Raw genomic sequence first — 17,384 nt, 5'->3', positions numbered from 1 at the left:
ACATTTTATTTGCAGGCATAACCTGAAATTAATTAGATCCTTTAGGGTTGACAGGTACTCATAATGACAAGGAAATTTCTACAAAGAGCAACATGATGCTAAACTCTTCATTCAAGGAATTTTGTAAGGCATGCTGTGTCACAGGTCTATTTAAGATGAAAAAAATATTTTTCAATATCTGATTATTGTAGATAAAAATCTAAAAAAGTGTTCATGATGAATCTTTTTAAGATTTAGGTCAACCTCATTTTAATTACCTTTATGAACACATCGGAAATAATTTTTAATAACTATTGATAAGAGCCAGGTCTCTTGGCACATGTCCAGGCTGAGACAGGATGTTGGGAGATTCCAGAATAAGCATATCTATGGAGAAAAAATGTAGACTACTTGTTGCCTGAGAATGAGTGTTGGGAGGCAATGGCAAATGGAATGGAATCATGCACAGTAAAATCATTTATGTCTACCTCATGTTTCTAAAAAGAAAAGTACTTAAAGGGACACTTGAATGGAGCATACAGTAATGGTATAAGAATGGACATATAGATCATTAAAATAAACTTAAGAATTCAGAGATAATTCCTATCATTTGTGGACAGTTCGTCCCCCCCAAAAAAAGAAAAAACCGCCATGTTGATCCAATGCATTTAGCAGCAACTATCAGTTCTTCATTGGTTTGCCTTTCTGCCTAACATGCCAGTGCAATTGTAAATAACAATTTGTTTATACATTCATAAAATAATAGATATTTGGGCTGTTTTTATATTTGGGGATTATTGTGAAAACTGCTGCTATGAATATATACACATATATTTAACTACAGGTTTTCAGAATCTTCTGAGAATAGACTCCAGTAGACTTGTTGGGACATACTTTAATTCTGTGTTTTAATTCTCTAAGAACTTGTTAAATAGGTTCAACAGAGAATGGACCATTTTACATTCTTACTAGCAGTGTATTAGGATTCCAATTTCTTCATAATTTTGTTATTTTAAATTCATAACTTGTTATTTTAAATTCTTCTGTCACTTTTGTTGATCATGACTTGCTAAGAAGAAATATTTCATTGTGACTTTGACTTGATTTTTTAATAAGTAATGATAATGAACATCTTTCCATGTGTTTTTTGGTCAGTCATGTATCTTTTTCAGAAAATTACTGCTTCAAGTACTTTAGTGGTTTTTTTTTAAAATTAGGTTGCTTTTTACTATTGAGTTATAATAGTTGCTTATATATTCTGAAAACTACATGTTGATATGCATAAACAAATATTTATAATATTTATGAAAAATTTCAACTGTATGTTTTTCACTTTCATGATAATGTCTTAATGATTTTTATATTTTTGATAAAATCAAATATATTTATTTATTTATTTCAATCCTTGTACATTTTTTATCATGCCTAAAACTCCACTGGCAATTTTAAAGTTTGTTGTAATCCTATATACAGCCCAATGTATTCTGGACTGATAGCTTCTATTATGCTAATATTAAATTTCTCCTTGCCCATTATTTCTGGGATTTCATAAAAAAGGATGCTCATGTATACCCATAAACTGATCATTTAGCATGGATACCAAAGACATTACCTATTTTTTCTTTTATTCTCTATCTCCCAAATATCCCATTCACTTATACAACTTTCTACAGCACTGGGTTTAGAAAGCACACATTGTCTTAAGAACTACCTCCATCATTAACACCAGGCCATGACAATTTAACTGTTTCTATAATATATGGCCTTAAATATGAGTACTAGATAGATGATTAGTAACTTTCTAATTTAGTATGCAAGGAGAAATCTAGAAACTTAGGAGTCTTAGAGGAGGGGAAAAAGAAACAACTCAATATTCATTCTTTCATTGTACTGTAGTTAGGCTTTCAGAATGTTTTTCTTAAGTTATATGTAAATAAGTCTCAGAAGAAATAATTGTATAACTTTTGTCTTTGAATGTCATTGTAGAATCAGCTTATCTGAACCATCTGTAATTTAGAGAGTGATCCAAACCTGATTATTATGAACATACTCTAGGAATTGTTTTTTTCTTATTTTGACAAAGTATTTTAAAAATATACAAGAATTAAAGTCAGTTTTTCATAATGATACCATATGTTTAGAACTTTTTTTTAGAAAAAAGGCTGATTATTTATTGCAATTATGAAAATCCTCAGACATATATATTCAGTATTTTCCTGAATTTTTCTTGTCTCTATTTTTGAAGGAAACAATTTCCCAAATTGCATCAAAAACACGACAACAACTTTTTGAAACAGATCTCTTTAAACTACTGGCAATATCACATAATGTACACAGGCTTCCTCCCTTGCTTCAAAATAAAAGCAAGGAAAGCTTTTGAATTAGATGTTGTGTTTATAATCAAAATTCACAGCTTATGCTTTTCTTCCCCATAAACCCATTACATGTAAATTCAAAGTATTATCAAATAACACATCCCTTAACTTACACACACCCAAATCCAAATGTTTAGATCCTTAAAGTCCATTTCTTAGTGATATTCACTGGCTGGCTAAAGCCACACAAACAAAGACAAACAAACAAACCCAAAAAAAACCACTTTAATTCTAGGAAAGGAAGTTCAAAATAAGCCAACTTCTTACTACATCCTTAGGAATTAGGAAATCATAAAGCTACATGCTTTATCAATTATGGGAATGAAAAACACTGATTTAGCTTTGTGTAGGTTAAACAGCTAGACAAAGGGTGTGAGGGCTGTTTTTAAAATTATTTATTTCCACCCAAATTTAGTTCAAAGAAGTGTCTTGCAGTTATTATCTTTGCTCATAATAATCTCTGGATTTAGACATTTCTAATCACAAGTCAAGTTTTTAAATGTAGAACTATGGTAAAATTAATAAAAAATGAAAGCTGTGTACACTCAAAAATGAGTTCCTGAGACACACATTCTTTAATCCCATATTCGAGCAATCTTATCCTGAGCAGTTTTCCTTAGTTAAGTAGAAGGAAAAACCTTTATCCATGTTGGGCTGGTTGAGCCTTTCAACTCCTCTTCTCCACCAAACTCCCTCAAAGGGGGCCTCTCTAAAAAACTGTAACTCAAGCAATTTCATTATTAGTCCCTACTAGAGTAATACAATCACTCAGAACTCTTTTTTTTTTCCTTTTTGGTGGTACTGGGGTTCCTAGAAGCCCTTCTACCTCTGGGATACCCTTCCTGACCTATTTTATAATTTTTTATATTTGGAAACAGGGTCTCTTAAGCCAGCGCTGCTGGCTTTGAACCTGAGTGATCCTCCTGTCTTAGCCTCCCAAGCGCGAGGATTGCAAGCTTGCGCCACCATGCCGGACACTCAGAACTCTTTTAAAGTGTGTATCAACAACAAATTAAAGCAAATAGAGTTACTGAAACTCTGATTTTGACTTATTACCTATATAACTACCACACGTTGTACAAATTGTTGAAATTCCATTGTTACAATAAAAGTACTTAAAGCAAAACATTTTATCAATCAGAAACAAATTTTAATGTTGTATTAACTTAAGATAAACGCTCCTCCATACTGGATGTATGTCAGAGCTTAATAAAAATGTAGCCCTCTCGTACTAAGAAATATATGTTGAGCTTGTTTTAGAGGGCAATGCAAACAGCCAAACTGTTATTAAAGTTACATTCAAGAATAAGGCATTAATCTTTAGCACTATTTATTTAGGACAGCGAAAAAGTAAGGAGTTGTATATAAAATATTCCACATATAAGAATTTACCAAATGGTGCTCATATCTCACCATACATAAGTTATATTAAGAATCATGTATGATAAAAATAATGATTATTGTTAGACCCACAATATAATTGGTATTATAAGTGAGAAAATTATTTGCTAATTGTTTTGTTATAAATAATGCATGAATTTATGTAGTTCCATTGGTGCAATCAGCACGTGGTACTTATAAGAAATAATGTAAAATATATAGGCTGATTCCTCTTTTAAGGATAACTATATATTTAAATGTGGTTATAAAACAATTAAGAATATGATAAAAATAGCCAACCATGTCTACATATTTTTAAAATATTCCATTTTTAGTGATTAGGAGCTTGCATTAATTTAAAATATAAAAGAAATATTCTTTAATCTGTGGAAATTGTCAAGGGTAGAATTTAAGTATTTTGTTTCCATAATAGAAAACATATGTAAAGTTGAACATATATATATAGGCTATATAGATTATTTATAAGAAACTATTTATTGACTCAAAGAATTTTGACACTGCCAACAAATAATGGAGTCTTTTACTTTTGAAATAATCACAAATGAGATAGATGTCTTTCTTTCAAGAATGAAGTAAACATAGAGTTTCTTTTCTTTTTTTTTCTTTCCTTCTAGAAGCTTGAAAATTATGTTACTTTATTCAGTTTTTCAGTTTATCATTATTTACTAAGAAGCTTGACAGCCTTAAAAAGCTTCCTTCCATTTCAACATGAATTTTAATAATTTTAACATTTTAGTACACAAGCCATGATTGCTGAGACAAAAAAATGGGAACTATTAAACTATTAGAAGTGGTTTATTCTAAGCCAGGCATGATGGTGCATGCTTGTAATCCCATTACTTGGGAGGCTGAGACAGGAGGATGACAGGTTTGCAGCCAGCCTCAGGTACTTAGTGAGGTCTCTGCAACTTAGTGGGACCTTATTTCAAAATAAAATATTTTTTAAAAAAAGGGGCTGTGGACGTAGCTTGGAGGTAGAATTCCCTGGGTTCAATCCCCAGTACTGCAAAAAGAAAGAAAGAAAGAAAGAAAAAAGGAAGAAAGAAAGAAAGAAAGAAAGAAAGAAAGAAAGAAAGAAAGAAAGAAAGAAAGAAAGAAGTGGTTACTCTAGTAGGAAGACTTAATATGATGTAATTTCTGTCTTGTTTTCTCTGTCACTAGCACAGGGATTCTAACCTTAGGGAAGGCCTTGGACAGAGAGAGCACAGATCGCTATATTCTCATTGTCACGGCTTCAGACGGCAGGCCGGATGGGGTGAGTACGTCCACTGTAATAGAGTTTTAAAGACTTTGCTAAAGACATTTAGAGTCTTGTAATTTTCCACTCTAAAAAAATGTGTTCTCAAAATTATTTAACTTTTTTCATGATAATTAGCAAAAGTGTTTTTTTCTTCAAAGTGCTTTTTAAAATAGATGAACCAACACTCTGATGTTGCAACCTTTGACTTCCCAGAACAGATCCTTGTGGTCCATGTTTTATTATTTTAATGGAATACATTGTAATTTTACATCATAATGGCTTAAAGAATGTTAGAAAACCCACATACAATTTTGTTGCCCTCCCCACCAGTTTCCCCTCCTCACTCATAGTCTCAAAGTTTTTGAGATTGGAAATGGCAATTTTGCGTGTGTTCATAGCATTATTTCTACTGTCTTATTCTTTATGATTTCATCCTCCTCCACCTGCTTCCATAATCACCCTTGGTCATTCCCCTGGGGTCTCTGCTCCTCTATTTGATGTTGCCCTTATTGTCTAATATCTCACTAGCATCCACTTTTAAGAGAGAACAAACATCTAATTTGTTCTTTGGGACTGGGTATAGTTTCTTAGTATTGTTTCAAGAAACTAAATCATTGAAGAGAAGAGACAGAGATCATAGTGGGATGCAGATTATTACTAGTGAAAGCTCAGTAAGCAAAGCTTCAGGTCTGAGCCCTGAACACTGAACATACAAATTGCTTAATACATTCATTCACCTAAGGGTTGGAGGGGAGAAATAAACATGACAGGTGTTTCACATAGAGAAACATAAGTTGCTGAGAGCCTCACTCAGTAGCTGAGACTGTCTTTGAACCTGTGGGATCCTCAGATCTCAGCTTCCCAAGCACTGGGAGTACAAGAATATTCCACTACGCCCAGCTCTGAAAACCTATTTTAAGAATTAGTAAATTAATTAGTCTTTCTGAAGTGTTTTTTTTTCTTTTATTTCTTTCGTGTGTGTGTGTGTGTGTGTGTGTGTGTGTTTGAATCAATCTCAGAGCAAAAGCTGTACCATTCAGTTGTATCCCCAGGCCTGTAGAGTATTTTAAAATCAGTTGTCCATGTTCTAACAACTACCTTTTTGTAATCATTCCATCTACATTTATAAGCATTCTAGTATTTCAATCATTGGTAATTGTTCTTTTTTACCCTTTCTCTGCTATAAACCAGTTTTGTTTTTATTATTATTTTTAGCCAGATGCTTACAGGTGCCAACTCCTCATGTCTAGAAATAATTTCAAACCTAGTATAGCAAGCTCATCCAACTCAAGTAACAACATATCTCCAGTTTAATTTAAATGACTTCTTTGATCTATATACCTTGCCTGGGGGCATGAGTAGAAGAGCTCCTCAAGTTTTCTTGAAGATGTCTGAGACAACTTTACCATGATAAAAACACTAATTTGATACTTAGGCAATTTTATAATCTTTTTTTTTACTTTTGTTTATTAGTGCATCATATTCAAACATCATATTGGGGTAAAAAACTTTTGTGTACAGACATGTACACATCACTGATTTAACCTCTACCCAATTCCCACCCCATCCCCTCCCCGTCTCTCCCTCCCTTGCTTGGCTTAGTGATTGACTTCAATCTGTTTAAGTACATTGTGTGTTTTAGAGATTTTCCTCTTCCCCACTCCTTTCTCCTCCTTTAGGTTGTCTTGTTTGCTCCTCTATAGGATTTCCTTTTTCAAGAGTTCCTCCTATGACCCATTTCTCCCTAACTCTCACATATTAGGGAAAGCATCTGCTTTCTTATTTTTTGTGACTGACTAATCTCACTTAGCATAATGTCCTCCAGTTCCATCCATTTCCCTGAAAATGATGTAGTTGAGTTTTTTTTGATGGCTGAGTAAAATTCCATTGTGTACATATCCCACAGTTTTGTAATCCATTCATCTGTTGATGGACATCTTGGCTGGTTCCACAGTTTGGCTATGGTGAATTGTGCAGCTATGAACATAGATATACATGCATTAGTTTGGTAGTTTGGCTTCCTATCTTTTGGGTAGATACCCAGAAGTGGTATTGCTGGATCAAATGGTAGATTTGTTCTCATTCCTCTGAGGATTCTCCATACTGTTTTCCAAAGTGGTTGCACTAATTTGCAATCCTAACAACAATGTCTTAAAGTTCCCACTTCTCCACATCCTCACCAGCATCTGTTGTTGTTTGTGTTTTGAATGATTGCCATTCTAGTTGGAGTTAGGTGAAATCTCAGGGTAGTTTTGATTTGCATCTCTCTGATTGCCAGTGATGTTGAGCATTTTTTCATGTATTTATTGGCCATTTGAATATCTTCTTTATAATCTTAAATATAATAAAAATAGATAGGGATAATTTGAGTTTGATAATTATAATCTGCAATAATAAGGTATTTCACATTTTTCAGAAACTGGATAAAGTATTATGCAGAGAATAAAATATACAGGAGAATTTTAGGAAACACTGTGGCCAATAAATGCCACTTAGATAGTAGAAAAGGGGAGAAAAATAAAACCTTGTATTAATTCTTATAAAATCAATACCATTTATATTTATAGTGTTAGGTGTATTACAAAACCAGTGAAGGTCTCTAGAAGGAGACAGAAAAGAACTTGACTTATGATAAAAAGTTAATGGGTAACTTGGCTATTCATTAATTAAGAGGGATAATTATAAAGAAAATAAGATGGAATTATTTAGTCTAGAGTAAAGGTTATACTTAGAGTGAAATGAATTAGAGAAGAAACATTCAGGTCAACCACAAAAAACAGTAATACATTACTTGGAGATGTGCCATAATGTAAATAAAAAAATAATTGGCAATAATATCAGCTAGGATATTTTAAGTATGGCCTTGAAAATAAAATTCTTAGACTAGGGAATGAATAAAAATAAATAGTATATTTAGATATCTGGCATAGTCACAATCTACTAATTATATTATTTCTACTAGCAAAAAAATAAATCAAGGGCTAAAATTAATAATTTTATTCTCTGTAGGATGTTTTAAAATAATTTATTTGTATATTTCAATTATTCTTGGCTAGGTCTCAGCATTTCTAGGTCCCCATTTTCTTAATCTTATGATCATTAAGGTTTCAATTAGTTTTAAAATCCTGTTTTTCTTAAATAAATTTCATTTTCAAAAAATGTGTTGTGAATATCAGTAGAGGATAAAAAATTTAGATTTCAAGCAAACCAAAATTTCCCAGATAACTCAATCATTATATAATTTGCGGGAAACATTTTTGTGTGAACATGACATGATAGGTTCCTGAAAAATAAGCAATTATATAAAAACAATATTTTCATATTTTGAAAGCATTCTTCCTATCTAAACATTTAAATTTTTGCCCTTTGTGCAGTTATAGCAAAGCAAACCTTTTAGCCTTAATAATCATAAGTTTGAAGATAGATGAGCATGGATCAAAATGGCTGAGTTTTATTTAAACTAGCATTTTGTATGCAATGATTACTAGCAATTTGTGTGCAATGAATTGTGTCAATATGAAATTTTTTTTCAGGAACAGTCACCTCTTCCATCACTTTGGAGATAAGGAAGAAATCTCACAATGTACTAGTCATTATTAACTATTTTGGGAAGACAATTTAAGATAAATATCTACTTTATAGTTTTTGCATTTTTAATTAAACTTTGTTAATAGTTGAAAATCTATATAAAGTTAAATATTTTTATAATTTATCATAAATTTACCTTTATTTAGCTATCACATACAAATACAGATAAGATCAAATTTTTTACATTTTAATAATTAATTTCATTTTTTGGAATTACTATAGATTTGTGAAATTGCCAGATATCTTAAGAAAAACATTACCATTCTTTTTCATAATTTAGCTAATATAGAGTTTGATTGAGCATTATATATATATATATATATACATATATATATATAATTATATATGTATATTGAACATTTGATTGATTATATATATTCCATTCACTATAATAGCTCATATTCCAATTTTTATATATAGATTCCTTTAAAGGAATCTAGTCTTAACTTTTTTTGGGGGGGAGCTTCATATGTTTTTCTTTAATTCTGAACTAAACCAAGTCCAACCAATTTGAGCTAAAAAATCATTGTAGTGGGAAATCTGGATAAAGTATAAGTTTATGAATATAAATCTGATGATCAACCATTGGTAACATTGGCCATTATTAATGCAGCTATAAGTATCAATTAACCTCACCAACTGTATTATAATTAAATTATAATTAAAGCAGGATTTAAATTTAAAAAATCTAAGAGAGGATTCTGGAACAGAGACAGAATAGGAAGCAACAGCAATCTAGACAACAATTGCAAGAAAGAATCTATTTAATAAAACCATTTTTTAACCCTCAAGTCTACTGAGGGCTTGCAAATTCCAGGAAAATTGCAATGAATTCCAATACTCATTTAGCCCTTGGCACATTAGTAGCTTCACAGTCTCCACCTCAGCCCCATGGCAGCTGTCCATGTGCTTCTGGAGCCACTTGTATATTGCCTGCAAGAGCCGGGGTGGATACTTAAAACCCTGCCCTGTGAATACTGGGATTTACACTCTGACCATTGATTTCTGCTTCTGATCACGAAGTGCAAAGAAGCAGTGGCCATTAGGAATGCACCTCTCTCCATTATTATAGGACCCTTCCCCTATCTGAAGTGACCACCAGGGAATTTAAAAGGCCAGTGCCTCTCCCTTTTCACTTTTCTCTCTTTTCTCTTTTTTTTTTTTTATCTAGCTATTGAATACTAGGGGTAGGAGTTAACACATACCCAGGAGAAGGAGTAGACTCAGAAAAGACCTGAGAGCCAGGGTTGATGGTCCATGTCTGCTATCCCAGCTCCAGTAGGAGGCTAGTACAGAAGAACCACAAGTTTCAGGATAGCCAGGGCAACACAGTGAGATATCAACTCAAAAAATAAAATAAAATAAATAAATAAATAAATAAATAAATATGACCTGAAAAGACTTTAAGTGTATATTATACCATAGGATTCTCAGTAAAGAGACATTCTATAAGTATAGAAAAGAAGGAGGGAGGGAAAAAGGGAAGAAAAGAAGAAAAGAAGGGAGGGAGAAAGGGAGAAAAGGAGGAACCTAAGAAACCCCTGAGGAATCTGACTGATGGCAGACCAGTGGGTTCTTGTACTCTCTCCTTCAGAAGAATCTGATAAAGGTGTAACTGCCATGGGAACAAAACAGCTTCTCCTCCTGTTGCTGCTGCTGCTGCTGCTGCTGCTGTTGCTATTTCTTTGTGAGAGCATTTAGCTTCTGAGCAAGGCAATGTCAGGCTTTCAGCCTAGAGACAGATGGTTTTCATATCCATGCACTTCCTCTAAACATCTCCCCACTGTGATAAGGATGAGTTCTCCTTCAGTGAAGAGAATGAGTAGGTGTAAAGTATAAAAAAAGTACAAATCATGACAATTAACAAGTCAAGAAACCTGAGAATTTGTTATTTCTATTGACTCCTCAACAATTTTACTTTTTCATGTCATTGGTTAATTTCTAATATTTAGCATCCTGTTCATAATAATGTTCATGGTCTTTAAAGTTGATAAGCACAAACCAAGCTTGAATAGATAGCAAGCTATGAGTAGAGACTCAGGAATGCATTTGCTCTTTGCCCTTTTGGTGATTCCTGTCTCATGATTTTCAGTGTTATCACATAATTAAACTCAATTATTCAGCTTTTAGCTGGATTTAATGGTGCATGCTTATAATTCTAGTACTTGGGAAGCTGAGACAAGAAGATCACAGGTTCAAGGGTATTTTCAGCAATGTAGTGAGATTCTGAACAACTTAGAACCTGTTTAAATAAATAAATAGAATTGGGGGTAGCTTGGAGATAAAATGCATCTCGATTCAATCCCTAATGCCATAACAAAACACAAGAAAAAGAAAAAAAATATCAGCTTCCAACAATAATAAAAAGAACTCACAAGGCACACAAAAACATAAAAAGTATGGCCATTCAAAGGGAAAAATAAACTAAAAAATGTGTAGTCCAGAAATATTTTTTATAATTGTTTACCTAAGTGATGGTTTGCAAGTGGTCTTCAGACTTTTTAAGAAATATGTAATCTGGAAACTATTATATATGCACTTATGACTATATGTCAAAGAAATTATTTTTAAGTATTTCAAGGAAAAATTCATTTAGATAGAGAGAAATATGCCAAAATAGTTCATAAAACAAAATTAAGTAGACTGATGATGGACTTGTTTTGGGGGGCGGTACTAGGGTTCCTGGAAACCCTTCTACTTCTGGGCTACACTCTGAGCCCTATTTTTATACTTTTTTAAAATTTGGAAACAGAGTCTTTCTACACTGGCTTCAAACCTGCACAATCCTCCTATCTCTGCCTCCCAAGCATGGGGATTACAAATCGTGCACCACCATGCCTGGCGATGATGGACTTTTGATTTCACTAGCAATCTAGTTCTTTTCTGTGTTATCCTATTACAGACCATGAACTCTGATGGTAGAACCAGAATAGCCTGAAAACTGGCTGCCCTAGACTGTCAAGAATGACAATTTAAAAGAACAAGATGACAAAAATAGTCAATTAGACTGACAGATCGGGTGACATAAAGAGGTCAGGTAGTTTGAAGAGTAGCCATAAACACTCTTAGATTTTTGGCTCCTGGCTGTCAATTTTAAAGTCTTATTCACCCTCCAGTAAATTGAGAACTATTGCAACTATAAAAACATATTTTCCCTCCCCTGGTTTCAATTCTAACATAACTTTTAAAGAAGTAACATAAGACATCAGTATTACATCTACTTAAACAATATTTGAATATCTTTATATATATATATTCACAATACACATATGTACATGGTATGTTTGTGTATATTATATTTTTTTCTCTTTTTGGTATTGGAGATAAGATCCAAGGAGCTTTCTACCTTTGAGCTATGCTCACAGTCCTTTTTATATTTATTTTGAAACAAGTTCTCACTAAATTGCTGAGGCTGTTCTGGAATCTGTGATCTTTTTGTCTCACACTCCCAAGTACTGGGATCACAAGTATGTGCCACGATACCCTCTGTGTGTATGCACATTTTATGTTAAATTATTTCATATAAATATATGATATATACATAAAAGTATACAAATAATAATTGTACAGTTTAGTGAATTCATGTAGTTAACCAGTTTATTCCAAGAGATAAAATTAATCAGCTTTCCAGAAAGCCACCCTTATGATTATCCCAGTCCCTACTGTATCTCCTTCCCCAAAGTGACCCCTGTCCTAGCTTTTGTCAATGTGTAGAAATTTTTCCTGGTTTTGAAATTTATGCAAATGGAACCATGGAGTCTGTCTTAATTCCTTATCTGACTTTTTTCAGTCTACTTTCTGTTGATGAAATTCATCCATGTTACTACTTGTAGCTGTATGTTATTCTACTAGTAGTAATTCCACTGCATGCATTAAACAATATATTAACATCTACTATTGATGGACATTTGGGTTGTTTCTAGATTTGGGCCATGTAATGCTGTTCTGACCATCTTTACACATGTCCTTAAATAAATTTTATTACATTTTAAATATATATAAATTATAAAGGATAGCTATATAAATCTTCAAAGGAAGCCGGGCGTGGTGGTGCACGCTTGTAATCCCAGCATTTGGGAGGCTGAGACTGGAAGATAGCAGTTCGCAGACAGCCTCAGCTACTTAGTGAGGCCCTCTGCAACTCAGTGAGACCTGGTTTCTAAATAAAGAATAAAAAATAGGGCAGCAGGTGTAGCTTGGAGGTCGAATGCCCCTGGGTTCCACTCCCAGACCCGCAAAAAAAAAAAAAAAAAAAAAAAAATTCAAAGGATAAGCCCATTGATGTACACAGGAAAATAAGTAAGTCATACCAATACTCAATCATCCTTGCTAAACACAGTAATTTTCAATGACTGCTGAAGATTATATATGAAATAAATATAGAGTTTGGGAGAGTCACATTGCTGAGAAGAGAACTTGCTTGGGCTTCTGTTAAAACAAAAGCAGCTCACCTTAATCAAATTAGAGTTTGGATATTGGGTTTAAATCTGAAAAAGGCTTGATTTTGTCACCATGCATTCATAGAATGAACTTTAGTGATCTCAACAGAAAGTATTCTGATATTCACCAGTCCCTTTCCTCCTTGATAACTAGAAACTACAGTTTTTTTCCTAGTTATTATTACTCATAGTTTATTTTTTAATTAATTAATTTTTAATTGGTGCATTGTAGTCATATATCAATCACATTGGAGTACAAGACTTGAGTGAATATACAAGCACACATCATCCAATCAGCCCTCATCCAGCCCCCATCCCATTCCCTCCCCCTCTCTCGACCCCATGCATGTTTTGTGATTAACTTTGATACATTTATGTACCTCTTGCATTTTAAAGAGGCTCTGTCCTCCACTATTCCATACCCTCTGATTGGTCACATTAGTTGCTTCACTATAGGGCCCTTTCTTTAGCTCAACCTCTTCCTGTTGCCCCTTTCCTCCTAGTTATTGCTGATTAGGGGAAGCATCTGATTTATATTTTCTGAGATATTTCTCTGTGCATACCGTGTTGCAAGTACCAATCCCAATCTTGACGGCCCCAGTAGTGGCCTGGCTACCTGGTGGACTGATCCAGACCTCGCTGGCTCAAGCAGTGGCCTTGCCTCATGGGAGGCCCCAATTCTGGTCTTGCTGGCCCCGACACCAGCCTAACCCCTTAGCTGACTCCGGTTCCAGCCTCGGAGGCCGCAGTAGTGGCCTTGCCTCACGGCAGGCTCCGATGCCGGCCATTGGCCCCAGCACTGGCCTAACCCATCGGCAGGCTCTGGTCCCAGCCTCAGAGGCCCCAGCACCAGCCTAGCCTCACGGCAGGCTCCAACCCCGGCCTCGCTGGCCCCAGCACTGGCCTAACCCCTCGGCAGGCTCCGATTCCAGCCTCACAGGCCCCAGTAGCAGCCTTGCCTCCTGTCAGGCTCCGATACTGGCTGTTGGCCCCAGCATCAACCTAACCCCTCAGCAGGCACCAATCCCGGCCTCAGAGGCCCCAGCACCGGCTTTGCCTCACGGTGAGCTCCAATCCCGGCCTTGCTGGCCCCAGCACCAGCCTAACTCCTCGGCAGTCTCCGATCCCAGCCTCGGAGGCCCCAGCACCGGCCTTGCCTCACGGCAGGCTCCGATGGTGGTCTCACTGGCTCCAGCACCGGCCTAACCCCTCGGTAGGCTCCTACCAGTGGCCGGCATCGGAGCCTTCCATGAGGCAAGGCTGCTACTGAGGCCTCTGAGGCCAGGATCGGAGCCTGCCGAGGGGTTAGGCCGGTGCTGGGGCCAGTGAGACCGGCATTGGAGCCTGCCGTGAGGCAGGGCTGGTGCTGGGGCCTCCAAGGCCGGGATAAGAGCCAGCTGAGGGGTTAGGCCGGTGCCGGGGCCAATGGCTGGCATCGGAGCCTTCCGCGAGGCAAGGCCGCTACTAGGGCCTCCGAGCCTGGGTTCGGAGCCTGCCAAGGGGTTAGGCCGATGCCGGGGCCAGCGGCCAGCATCAGAGCCTGCCGTGAGGCAAGGCCGGTGCTGGGGACTCCGAGGCTGGGATAGAAACTACAGTTTTTATCCTTTCATTCCTATAACTGCCACAAAACCCCTTCAGTATCATTCTCTCTTAGTCACCTTTGTATGCACCAGGCCACTGACCTACATAATATTTTATAGTTGCAGCAGAACAAGTATTAATCTTTTAACTAGATAATACATGCTAATGTTCACCATTCTTGTAGACTATATGCTCATAAAGTAATAATTCCATGATTAGCATATTGCATTCAATTCTTGGTTTAGATATAAATCTTGACAATTACTAAGGAAATATTTTCTAATAGTATTAGCTTGCCTGAAGATATTTTTATATACTATACTTTTTATAGTATTAGTTTTTATTTTTAAACTGTAAAAATCGTAAGTAAAAAAAAATTATAGGAATGGTAAATTTCAGAGAAGAGGAGGTGCATATGTGTATAAACAAATGTTTTTCACCCATGAAATGTGAACGAGATGAAGGTAAAATCATTTTCTGAAAAGTAAATCTCCAGGAAATACTTGACAGTTTCAAGTAGATGTTTCCCTTTTATTTTCACCATTTCCTTTTTCCATCTATTTTTGAAGTATTTGAAAACTACAAGCTGCTTCTTCTTCTTGATGAGGAATGGGAATAAGAAAACTTTCAAATAAAAAAATGCTAGGGTGATCACTTAGCTGGATTCAAAACAAAAATAGCTGCTCTCACATGTAATCACTTTTTTTCTCTTTAAGACCTCAACTGCCACAGTAAATGTGGTGGTGACAGATGTCAATGACAATGCTCCCGTGTTTGACCCCTATCTGCCTAGAAACTTATCTGTGGTAGAGGAGGAAGTCAATGCCTTTGTGGGTCAAGTCAGGGTAAGTGGAATAATTTTATACATCTTAAATGTGTTTTTTAAGAGCACAATTTATGGGGTTTTTTTGTTTGTTTGTTTGAAAAGAGATGCATTTAATGTACTCCGTGAAATGAATCTGGTGGATACTTTTCAAGATTTGCTTTTTTTGAAATCATATTGCATATATTTGGATTTAACTTATTAAGCATGTTGAATATACTCTATGATTATTATGTAATTTAATCATTGATTATAGTATTATTTTCTTATTTATTTTCTAGAAATAAGGTATTTTTGAAGAACTATGTAATTCAATATACATTAGATATGAATGTGGACATGGCTTCAAAATACATACATTTAGATGTGGATTTGTTTGGTTTAGTAAACCTATCTTTAGCATCAATTGTGTGTTCTATATTCCGTGCATACTGCTTGTCCAGCACTGTCAAGATTCATTTCTAGGCATGTTCTTCTACTTTTGACTGACCACACAAAATATATTTTCTGCAGTTCTGTCCATGATTACTTTCATTTTATGTTAAAGTGTAGGCAGTACTGCCTCACCTCCATCGCTCATGCTTAGTATTAAACATAGCTAATGCTCTGGAATCCATAGGGGAGGAATTATTTTGTATATACTATTTGAAGCACCCACCACAGATGAGAGATATGATTATATGCATTAGTTGGCTTTGCATTACTTCAATAACATACCTGAGGCAGCTAGCTTTATAAATAAAAAGGTTTATTTATCTCACAGATTTGGATACTGAAGTTCAATTTTAGGTGGCCCTATTAGTGTGGACATCTGGTGAGGGCAGCAGGTCATGCATAATAATAGAACTGTTTAAATCTTGACCCAGAGACAAGCAAAAATTGAGAGACTGGGTTCAATAGTGCCTTATGCAGACATGACTTCTGTGGCCTAAGGACTTCCCAATAAGTTCTACCTTTTAAATGCTCCATCACCTCCCAAGAGTTTTACCCTCAGAACCAATTCTTCAACACATAGACCTTTGGTAGACACTCATAGAAATCATAGCACCAGACAAGGAAACAAATCTTAAACTAAAAAGAGTGAGCCCCTTAGTTATCCCAAATCAAGGTTTTAGCATCCTGATTCTACCCTGCTAATGCCCTGACTTTTGTATGGTAGGCTTTCTGAGGGTTTTAAATAAGCCTTTTCTTATTTCTAATAATTTTATCATCAAACCTAGATCCTAGTTTTTAATTTAGTTCTCTCTGGATGTAAAAGAGGAGGTTTTCTTTAAATACTGACAGATTTCAAGAGCTTAAGATCTTTCCCATCCTGTCCAAGATTTTGACTGGTTACTGTGAGCTCATCCTCTTTTACCTTCAAAGTATAGACAGTACTTATAGCAACTAAAAATCCAAAGTCATTATGATTATCATTGTGACTACCACATTCTCAAAAGATTTCATAAGATTAAACCCCCCCATTTTTATACCACCTCCATTCACCATAGGCAAGAATACGAGTTATTGTGTTATTACAGTATGATAAGGGTGCTTGTTCTTTATTTGACAGTAAATAATTTAACTCCACAGCCCCATCTATAAGTCTCACTCCTCACCACCACCACCACCCACACACAATATCTCTAGTGCCAATTTATTGTGTATTTTTTTTTTTTTTTTTTTGCAAAACTGGGGAAGGAACTCAGGGGGATTGTACCACCAAGCTACATCTCCAGGCCTATTTTTTAGTTTTTTTAGTTTTGAAACAGGGTCTCACTGAGTTGTGAAGGGCCTCACTACATAGCTGAGGCTGTCTTTGAACTACTATCCTCTGGTCTCTACTTCCTTAATGCTGGGATTACAAGCATGTGCCACCATGCCCGGCTACTGTGTATTCTTTAAGGAAAAAATTAGAGGAAGAAGACTCAAGTGTAAATAACTTTTTCTTGTTATTTATTTGAGATTTTCAAATAGCA

At 35.3% G+C, this 17,384-nt stretch overlaps 1 protein-coding gene across 6 annotated transcripts in view; it reads left to right on the top strand.

Moving 5' to 3' along the window:
• Positions 1-17,384, top strand: part of PCDH15 (protocadherin related 15) — a gene marked incomplete at both ends in the record, with an annotated part of 813,688 nt that overhangs the window by 488,200 nt on the left and 308,104 nt on the right. For all 6 annotated transcript variants that reach the window (XM_080699048.1, XM_080699046.1, XM_080699047.1 and 3 more), the window contains 2 exons: positions 4,917-5,010; positions 15,320-15,448. In XM_080699048.1, the coding sequence (XP_080555174.1) occupies positions 4,917-5,010; positions 15,320-15,448 (223 nt within the window). The remainder of the gene's footprint in view (positions 1-4,916; positions 5,011-15,319; positions 15,449-17,384) is intronic.

This window comes from Muscardinus avellanarius, assembly GCF_963383645.1.
Source record: "Muscardinus avellanarius genome assembly, chromosome: 7".
NCBI lineage: Eukaryota > Metazoa > Chordata > Mammalia > Rodentia > Gliridae > Muscardinus > Muscardinus avellanarius.
Note: the sequence above shows the minus strand (reverse complement) of the source record. Positions and strands in the feature narration are given on the sequence as shown.